The sequence below is a fragment of the Pogoniulus pusillus genome, chromosome 20 (assembly GCF_015220805.1).
Source record: "Pogoniulus pusillus isolate bPogPus1 chromosome 20, bPogPus1.pri, whole genome shotgun sequence".
Classification (NCBI taxonomy): Eukaryota; Metazoa; Chordata; class Aves; order Piciformes; family Lybiidae; genus Pogoniulus; species Pogoniulus pusillus.
This window is the reverse complement of record NC_087283.1, coordinates 11,753,885-11,763,968: the sequence shown is the minus strand read 5'-3', so window position 1 is coordinate 11,763,968 and position 10,084 is coordinate 11,753,885. Positions and strand designations below refer to the sequence as shown.

The 10,084-nt window shown below is 54.3% G+C and overlaps 1 protein-coding gene across 2 annotated transcripts; it reads left to right on the top strand.

Moving 5' to 3' along the window:
• The first annotated feature begins 107 nt into the window (after nt 1–107).
• Nucleotides 108–9,737, top strand: DHX38 (DEAH-box helicase 38). 2 transcript variants are annotated; one of them, XM_064160214.1, is made up of 26 exons: nt 108–654; nt 1,110–1,297; nt 1,448–1,552; nt 1,970–2,135; nt 2,250–2,368; nt 2,485–2,561; nt 2,818–2,973; nt 3,527–3,688; nt 3,774–3,881; nt 4,262–4,374; nt 4,478–4,615; nt 4,865–5,051; nt 5,140–5,325; nt 5,738–5,878; nt 6,057–6,167; nt 6,243–6,359; nt 6,598–6,705; nt 6,821–6,933; nt 7,490–7,698; nt 7,777–7,931; nt 8,013–8,168; nt 8,244–8,378; nt 8,457–8,582; nt 8,964–9,059; nt 9,225–9,346; nt 9,475–9,737. In XM_064160214.1, the coding sequence occupies exons 1-26, from the start codon at nt 332–334 to the stop codon at nt 9,557–9,559; spliced, it is 3,702 nt and encodes a 1,233-aa protein (XP_064016284.1). In that variant the 5' UTR covers nt 108–331; the 3' UTR covers nt 9,560–9,737. The 2 variants fall into 2 exon arrangements, with proteins under 2 accessions (XP_064016284.1, XP_064016282.1); XM_064160212.1 differs by having other exon boundaries at nt 1,110–1,336.
• Nucleotides 9,738–10,084: the final 347 nt, after the last annotated feature.

The window sequence follows — 10,084 nt, the reverse complement described above, 5'->3', positions numbered from 1 at the left end:
TCCCTGAGTCTCTTCCGGCAGCGCCCTGCAGGGCCGGAAGTTGCCCAGGAGCCACGTGACCCTGCAGCTCCTCCCGCCGGAAGTGCGCCGCGGGCGCAGCAGCACGTCTCCTCTAGCCGCGGGTGGGCTCTATGGCAGCCGTGTCTATGGTGCGGGCGGCTAGAGCGGCCTCTCTCGCGGGGCAGTGTGGGGCGGCGATGGCGGCGCTCCGGGAGCCGGTGCATCGTCGCTGAGGCAACTGAGAGCGGGTGTGAGGCTGCGAGAGCTCGGCGAGGGCGACGGGGTCGGGGCAGCCTGCTTGCCCGCTGGCGGCAGAGCAGGGCCGGCGGCGATGGCCGCGGCGAGCGAGGAGTCGCTGCACCGGCTGGCTGGGACGAGCCCGGAGGCCGAGGCCGGTGGTCTGGTGCTGCGGAACCGGAGCGCCGCCTCCGAGCAGCACATCTTCAAGGCGCCGGCGCCACGGACCTCCTTGCTGGGCCTGGATCTGTTGGCGGCTCAGAAGCGGCGGGAACGCGAGGAGGAGGCGGCCGGTGGGAAGCGGTCGCGTATCTCTTCGTACAAGGACTGGGAGGAGGGCCGTGACGAGGTGGGCAGCTCTGAAGAGGACGAGGAGGAGGAGGGTGGCCGGAGCGGCCGGAGCGCTCGCAAGGACAGGTGGGAGCTGCTGGGGTTGCTGTGCAGGCGGCGGTTCCAGGCCGGGAAACGGGCGGAATGGGGGTTGTGAGCACAATCGGTGTGAGTGGCGGGGTCGTAACCTGCGCGGCAGGTAGGCCTGGAGATCTCCTTGAAGCACTGCGGCGCACCTCTGCAGACCTGACAGGATCCGGGAAAAGCACTTTCACTGGGGCCCTCCCAGGCATTGCGGGTAGCCGGTGCTGGGCCTGCAAACACCGGCCGTCCTAATGCAAGCTCTCCACTTCGTGATGCGTGGGCAGGTGCCTGCTGAGAAGGGCACCTGTCTGAGTGCAACAACAGGCTTAGTGAGCCCTTAGGACTTGTAAGCACAAGCTGCTGCTGTAGTAGAGAGCAGAATCAGAGACGAGGTTAGCCAGCTGCTGGCCTAGCTATTCGTCAGCACTTCAGAGCTTTCTTTTATCTGCTCTGTCTAGGCATTACCGTTCTGTCCATGTGGAAACACCCTCCTACACAGGGGGTGTCAGTGAGGAGTTCTGGGAACGCAGCAGACAGCGCGAAAGGGAGCGTCGGGAACACGGTGTTTTTGCTTCCTCCAAGGAGGAGAAGGACCGAAAGAGGGAACGCAGCAGGGATCGGGACCATGATCGTAAACGGGACCGTGGTAACTGCTCCCAGACCCCTGTGACTTCTCCTGCTTTGGGTTGGCACTTGTCCCCCAGCCTCTTTGTAGCCCTCGGCTAGTATTTGTTGTGTTTGTTGCTTGGGAAGCTCATTTGTGCACTGAGTACTTTTTCTTACTTCCTTTTTGCAGAGGAGCGGGACAGAAGTCGTCACAGTAGCAGATCAGAGAGAGATGGCTCTTCAGAGCGGAGCAGCAGGAGGAGTGAGCCAGAGAGCCCTAGACATCGTCCCAAAGGTAGGAGTGGGACCTGATAGCATTCTGGTGTGAGACCTAACAGGAAGGCTAAGAAGGCTCTTGTTCTTCATTTGTTTGCTGATGGTTTTATCAGGATGAGTATGGGTAGAAAAGCTTGCATCTTTTAACATTTGTGTCTAGGGCAGGTATAAAACTCCTACCTTGATCTGGGTCTGGGAGCAACCAGCTGGCTCTGCGTGTGTGCCAGTCTGCCTGGTGCTCGTGCAGTGGGGTCTGTTTTGAGTCTGTGTGGTAGAAACGTGGTCCTTTGACAATTTTTCTTGAAATTGACAGGTCAACCTCTTCTCTTAGAGAGACAGCAAATAGGTGCTCTCTCTCAGCACTCCTGCTGGAAGGTGTAAGGTGGCTCCAGATGCCAGGGGTCACTGAACATCAAACCCTATTTCCCTCTGCCAGATGCAGCCACACCATCTCGCTCCAGCTGGGAGGAAGATGATAGTGGCTACAGCAACGCACGCCGCTCACAGTGGGAATCTCCTTCACCCCTGCCTTCTTACCGAGACTCAGAGCGCAGTCACCGGTCATCATCTCTGCGGGACACAGACCGGAGAGACCGTGACAGGTATAGGTGCCAGGGGCTTTGGCTGTAAGTTACTGACCTGCAGAAAGGGGAGAGTGTACCTATGAGTAGTGTCTGGCTGTGGGCACCAGTTCTTCTCTCATGCTCTTTTGTCAGGTCTGTGAGGAGTAAGTACTCTGATAAGACGCCATTGCCCACTCCCTCCTATAAGTACAACGAGTGGGCTGATGACCGGAGACACCTAGGGTCCACGCCACGGCTATCCAGAGGGAGAGGTGAGAAGCCTGTGCTGGGCTGTGGTAGGATTCTTGTTCCCTGCATGCCATGAGGTTGGGTGCTGTGGGATTTTTTCTGGAGCTGGTGCCTGAACTAACTGGCTGACCCCATCCAGGACGGCAAGGAGATGGGGAGGAAGGCATCGCATTTGAGACAGAGGAAGAGCGGCAGCAGTGGGAGGATGACCAGCGGGTGAGAGCCTGAAGGCGAGCAAGGAGTGAAGCGGGCAACAGGTTTGGGGCTGCTGGTCTGAGCTGGCCAAACTGTGGAGAGGCAGGGGACGGTAGGAGCAGTGGGGCAGTTGGGTGGCCAAAGGGCTCCTCTAAGCAGCAGGACCAGGAGTAGTGGGAATACCTGGCCTGGGGAGCATCTCAGCAGACATGAGCTTCTGGGGGCTCAGACTGGATTGCAGGGATAGCAGAGCTGAGGGCTGTACCTCTCCCCTCAGCAAGCTGACCGGGACTGGTACATGATGGATGAGGGCTATGATGAGTTTCACAACCCGTTGGCCTACTCCTCTGAGGAGTACGTGAAGAAGAGGGAGCAGCACCTGCACAAGCAGAGGCAGAAGCGCATCTCAGCACAGCGGCGGCAGATCAATGAGGTAGGAGTCAAATCTGTGTCTTAGTCCAGACTTCAGATGGAAATTGATGTTAAATTCCCTGAAAAACATAGCCCCACATCACCTGTGTGGGATGGACCTCGGTCAAGGTGACTGTGGAGCGCCTCAGTGTTCAGGACAGAAGGAATGCAGATGGCTGCACTCCTGTTCTGGGCAATGAGTTGCATTGCTTACAGTTCTATCTGTTCTTGGCCTAGGGGATGCTGGGGGCTACTGCTCTCGGCACGTAAGTGGAATTATGTCTAGGCTTCCGGGCACATTGTGTGACAGGGGCCTGGTGGACAGTGTGTCCTGAATTTCCTTGGAGGCAGTCCTGTTGACTATGTGCTTCATATACCCAGTCTGTGCTTCCCATACCCTACTGCTTTCAATCACAGTTTATTCCCTTAAGTTCATGCTTCTGAGTCTGGAACCATCAGTTTCATCCTACTGTCAGTGCAGAGCTCAGACCTGAGCTTGATCACATCTGATCTGGTGTGATCTCCAGCTTCCCATAGGGTTTTCTGGGCTTTTTCTGATGTCTTATTTCCCGCAGGATAATGAGCGCTGGGAGACAAATCGCATGCTGACCAGCGGTGTGGTCCATCGGATCGAAGTGGATGAAGATTTTGAGGAGGATAACTCCGCTAAAGTGCATCTCTTGGTGCACAACCTTGTGCCCCCTTTCCTTGATGGAAGGATTGTCTTCACCAAGCAGGTAGAGTCTGTGGGTGAAGGCATTGATGGCAGGGAGCCCCACATTTGTGAGTTCTCTGTACTGAAGCAATTCCTCTTTCCTCTAGCCAGAGCCAGTCATCCCCGTCAAAGATGCCACCTCAGATTTGGCCATCATAGCCCGTAAAGGTAGCCAGTTGGTGCGCAAGCACAGGGAGCAGAAGGAGCGTAAGAGGGTATGCTTTTGGTTCACTGCTGCGCTGTACAGATGTTGTGTGGTGCCTCACAGCTTTCATTTGGACTGTGCAGAATACAGGCATTGGCAGAAGTGAGAGTGAGTAGCTCATATTTTAAGACCTGGGGTATCCTGGAAGCCCAGCCCATTGGGTTGTCTCAAAAGCAGCTGCTGTGATGTGATTTACTGTGTATCCAGAGCAGTGTCTAGAAGCTGTGCTACTTGGGAGATGGGACTTGGTGCAGGAACAGGGTGTGCGTTCTCTACTGTAGTACTGAGGAGTTGTGGGGCTGATAAGCTAATGTTTTAGGAGTTGAATTGGAGGAGAGTTATTTGTTAGTTCTTGCTATGGCTAAGTTACACTTCTCTCTGCCCTTCCAGGCTCAGCATAAGCACTGGGAGCTGGCAGGCACAAAACTGGGAGACATTATGGGAATCAAGAAAGAGGAGGAGAAGGATGAGATGGTGACTGAAGATGGCAAAGTGGATTACAAGTAGGAGCTCACTTTGAGTTAATCTTGCTTAGCTGATGATGGGGACTATAGGCATGGCAAAGTGTGTGGAGAGGCAACTTCAGAACTTCTGGTGTTTCCTTAGGACTGAGCAGAAGTTTGCTGAACACATGAAAGAAAAAAGTGAAGCCAGCAGTGAGTTTGCCAAGAAGAAATCGATCCTGGAGCAGAGACAATATCTGCCCATCTTTGCTGTGCAGCAGGAGCTGCTGTCCATCCTCAGGTATAGCTGCCAGGGAGCCAATCATAGAGCATCCTCAGGGCATTGGCCTACCTCCCAGCAACCCGTATGAGAAATCCTCCTACACAAGTGGCGTGTTGAGGCTGTTCCCCCAGGAAACAGGCGACTGCTTTGTGTGCTGGTGGCAGGTCTCCTGTCTGAGGAGGATGATGCTTGGTTGGCCAGCTGGGTCTGTGACTGCAAAAGCCCTTCTTTGTGATGCATGAAGAAATACTTTTTCCCTTTCTTCAGAGACAACAGCATTGTGATTGTGGTGGGGGAGACGGGGAGTGGGAAGACAACCCAGCTGACGCAGTACCTCCACGAAGATGGCTACACAGACTACGGCATGATCGGTTGCACCCAGCCCCGCAGAGTAGCAGCCATGTCGGTGGCCAAGCGGGTCAGTGAAGAGATGGGAGTGCGTCTGGGTGAGGAGGTGAGTCTGGCAGGGCTGTGGGGTGCAGCTGGAAGGCAGCAAGTGCCTGAGACTCTTGACAGAGTCACTGGTGTCTTGCCTCTCCCAGGTGGGCTACGCCATCCGCTTTGAGGACTGCACATCTGAGAACACAGTGATCAAGTACATGACAGATGGGATCCTCCTTCGTGAGTCGCTGCGAGAGGCTGACCTGGACAACTACAGCGCCATCATCATGGACGAGGCGCACGAGCGCTCTCTCAACACTGATGTGCTCTTTGGCCTGCTTCGGGAGGTGCGTGAGAGCCTGAGCTGGGGGACAGCAGCATGGGGCACACAAGCTGGTCTTAAAGCAGAGTATTTGGAGGAACAGCCCTTCTCCACCAGGTCTGAGGGAGAAGAGCTACCACACCTGTGTCTGCACTTGCTCCAGCATCCTGGTCTCTTGTTCTGAGGGGTTGAATCTCCCCTAGTGCTCAAGTGCTGCTAGGGGCAGAAGCTCTAGGTGTGAAGATCTTTACTAGATTAAGGCTTCCTGGAGCGAGGTTGATGGGTCTTAATTGCACAGAACACAGAGCATCTGTGTTTTCTGATTCTGAAGAGAACAGTAGAAGCTCTGTCCTGTGCCTTGTCTAAGTGGTAGTGGAAGCAGCCTGCAGTCATGGCCAAATACCCCTTCCTTATTGTTCCTTGCATCTCTTTTCTAGGTGGTGGCACGACGTTCAGATCTCAAACTTGTTGTCACCTCAGCCACCATGGATGCAGATAAGTTTGCATCCTTCTTTGGGAATGTTCCTATTTTCCACATTCCTGGGCGCACTTTCCCTGTGGATATTCTTTTCAGCAAGGTATCATCAGTGTTGCAGAGGGAAGTTCTGTTGTGACAGGGTGGGGTTGTGACTGGGGTGTGCTGTACTCTCTGGTGAACAAAAGACGCAGGAGAAGCAGCTATGCTATGATGCAGCTTGCACACAGGACAGGACAGATGAGATTATTGGTGTCTGTAACGTGGGTTGTGCCTTTCAGACCCCACAAGAGGATTATGTGGAGGCTGCTGTGAAACAAGCCCTGCAGGTCCATTTGTCTGGTGCTCCTGGAGACATCCTTGTCTTCATGCCCGGCCAGGAAGACATAGAGGTGAGGTAGAAGGGCAGGTGCCGCCCTACCCGTGTGTCATTTTAATCTTATGCTCACACCCCTCTTTGTGTCTAGGTGACCTCAGAGCAAATTGTGGAGCACCTTGAGGAACTGGAGAAGGCACCTGCTCTTGCTGTCCTGCCTATTTATTCTCAGCTACCCTCAGACTTGCAGGCCAAGATCTTCCAGAAGGTGCTGATGTGTGCTCTGTGATAGGAGTAGGGCAGGGAAACTTGTGTTTCCTAAGCATGAGTGGTGCAGATATGCCTGTTGTATTGCATGTGGAGGCCAAGACAAAGCATGTTTCTGTCCCTTGTCTTCTCAAGTGTCTCCCCTGCCCTTCTGGGTTCTGTGTTGCTGCTCTGCATTCCTCCTTGATGGTAGAGAAGCACATGCCTAGGGGGTTGACTGATGTGTAATGTGCTTGCAGGCTCCAGATGGGGTCAGGAAGTGCATTGTTGCCACTAACATTGCAGAGACCTCACTGACAGTGGATGGCATCATGTTTGTGATTGATTCCGGTTACTGCAAGCTGAAGGTAAGCCAAGACTTGCTGTGCTATTTATAGCCATGTGATCCGGAGCTGGGTTGAGTGAGTTCTGGAGCAGTGACCCAGAGCTTCTTACTCAGTCTTGTTTTCTTGTGCCCTGCAGGTTTTCAACCCTCGTATAGGCATGGATGCACTGCAGATCTACCCCATCAGTCAAGCCAATGCCAATCAGAGGGCTGGCCGAGCTGGCCGAACAGGCCCAGGCCACTGCTTCAGGTAGGTATATCACCGGTGTTCCTCTTCCCATTGTATCTGCAGCTCTGCATCAGGTTGTATGTACTTTTCTTCTCACTGAGCTGTTGTTACCTTGAACTTCTGGGGGCATGAGGACAGTAGGCAGGGCTTGAGGCCTTTTCTTTTGGACCCCATGCTTCTGCAGACAGCAGGACAAGTTCCAGTTTCTTTCCTTGTCCATGCTCACTTGGGTCTGTTCCACCCTTGGGGCTGGCAGTTTTCTGCAGGCTTTGCTGTGAGACTGGTCTGTGCCTGGGGAGAGGCATCCTCTGTGCTGCAGTCCAAGCACCTTATGTGCTGAGGCAGCCACTCTTTGGCCAAGGTGGATGCTTCTCCCGGGGTCCTGCTGACTAGTCTGGCCGATTGCAGAGTCATAGAATCATAGAATGCTTTAAGATTGGAAGGGACTTCAAAGACCATCCAGTTCCAACGTCCTGCCATAGGCAGGGACACCTCCCACTAGAACAATCACAGCCCTGTGCCTTGCCTGGCTGGGTTGGACAATGAGAGGAGCATGCTCTTGGCATTTGTTCCCCAGGCTCTACACCCAGAGTGCCTACAAGAATGAGCTGTTGACAACCACGGTGCCCGAGATCCAGCGCACCAATCTTGCCAATGTTGTGCTTTTGCTCAAGTCTTTGGGTGTGCAAGACCTGTTGCAGTTCCACTTCATGGATCCGCCCCCTGAGGACAACATGCTCAACTCCATGTACCAGCTGTGGATCCTGGGTGCCCTGGATAACACAGGTACTGACTGCTGGAGCAAGCTGTTAGACCATGGGCCTGGAGTCTGCTTGGCTGCTGACCCCTGTGCTGTTCCTACAGGTGGTCTGACCTCAACAGGACGTCTCATGGTGGAGTTCCCACTGGATCCTGCACTCTCTAAAATGCTCATTGTCTCCTGTGACATGGGTTGCAGCTCTGAGATCTTGCTCATTGTGTCCATGTTGTCTGTGCCTGCCATCTTTTATCGACCTAAGGTACCAGTTTGCTCTTTCAGCAGTGTGAGGCCTTCTCCTGTCCTCTGACTAACCTGTGTTTGCTCTTTGCTCACCCGTCAGGGACGAGAGGAGGAGAGTGACCAAGTGCGGGAGAAATTTGCTGTTCCAGAGAGTGATCACTTGACCTACCTGAATGTTTACCTGCAGTGGAAGAACAACAACTACTCCACACTGTGGTGCAACCAGCACTTCATCCATGCCAAGGCCATGCGGAAGGTGAGGTTGTGGCAGTGATGCTGGGGAGGGAGCTTTACACAGGAGAAGAGATCCAACTGTCACACACCTCTGCAGGTGCGGGAGGTGCGTGCCCAGCTGAAAGACATTATGGTGCAGCAGCGGATGAGCCTGGCGTCCTGTGGCACTGACTGGGATGTTGTCAGGAAGTGCATCTGTGCTGCCTATTTCCATCAAGCTGCAAAGCTGAAGGTGAGAGGTGTCTGTGCTAGGTGAGGGCTGAGAGACCTCCTCTGGAGACTGGTGGACCAACCACACTTCTCCTTGCAGGGCATTGGGGAGTATGTGAACATCCGCACAGGCATGCCCTGCCACCTGCACCCCACAAGCTCTTTGTTTGGCATGGGCTACACACCGGACTACATCGTGTATCACGAGCTGGTCATGACCACCAAGGTGAGCTTGATCTGAGGTCTAGCAAGAAGAGAAGTGCTCTGAGAAGGATGGGAAAGATTTGCTGTGGTGCCAGGATCTATCAAAAGAGCAGTTGTCACCCTTTCTCATCTGTACCAATTCAGTGTGTCTGCATCACCTGCAGTCTCGTTTGTCCATTTCCCAGTACTTTCCCCTGGCCTGTGTGGGACATGTTTGAATCTCTCTGCAGTCTCACCCAGTCCAGCCCATAACAGCTTCCAAGGAATTGTTAGTAAGGATGTAGTCTCTGCCTGAGAAATGTCACCAAGTAGGGCAGGGAGGGAGCTGCCATGGCTGTGGAAGTGGTGCCCAGGCCCTGAGAGTGCCATCCTGCTACCCTGATTTTTCCTTCTGTCCCTGCAGGAATACATGCAGTGTGTCACTGCTGTGGATGGAGAGTGGCTGGCAGAGCTGGGCCCCATGTTCTACAGTATCAAACATGCTGGCAAGTCACGGCAGGTGAGTCTCCTATCCAGGACAAGCTGGCAGACAGAATGCTCACTGCACATCCATTCTAGTGCAGTCTGTATTTTGGCGTGGAGGGAACAGGCCTGTAGGCCTGTGGAGAGTGCTGCTGCTGGACAGCCCTCTCTCTGTCCCTCACATGTTGTTGCCTTGGTCCAGGAGAACCGCCGCCGTGCCAAGGAGGAGGTGTCAGCCATGGAGGAGGAGATGGCTTTGGCAGAGGAGCAGCTCCGTGCTCGCCGGGAAGAGCAGGAGCGACGGAACCCACTGGGCAGTGCAAGGTGGGTGCTTGTCCTGCCCAGCCAAGGGGCAGTAGTGAGCTGTCTGGAGGGTCCCAGCTTCCTCGTGGGTGTTCTGGTCCAGGGAAAGGTTGCACTGTCCACTAACCACCCTTGTCCTCTCCTGGCAGGTCTACTAAAATCTACACCCCAGGGCGGAAGGAGCAGGGGGAGCCACTGACACCACGGCGCACCCCAGCCCGCTTCGGCCTCTGAGAAGGTGGTGCCCTTGGCTTTGAGGCTTAAAGACTTCCAGGAGCAGCTGAGTCTTAGGAGAACGCCCAGCTCCTTTGATCAGTGTACTCTCTGAGGATCTCCACAGCTTGTGGCTCAAGAAAGCTTTGGTGCTTGGCACTGATTTTGCTACAGAACACAAAGAATTTATTTGTTTAAAGATTGTCAGTCTAATCCTTGCTTGGTTTTGTGCTACTTCTTGTCCTGGAGGTAAGTGCTGCGTGGAGGCAGCCCTGCAGAGTCACACAGGGATGGCACTATCAAGTTGTTGCTCTATGGAGCATGGGAGGAGGCACAGAATTACACTTTCAGAGGGCAAAAACAGCCTGTCCCTGTCCCATACTGCAAAGGCAGTTCCATAACCAGCAGGTGACTGGTGCCCAGTGTTTCCTGTGCACAAAAGACCATAGGCCCAGGCCCTGTCTCAGGCCCAAACCTGTTTTTGGCCCAGTTGTGCTAGGAACTCATCTTACCTTCAGTTGCTGGTCCTGCTGTGTTCTGACCATG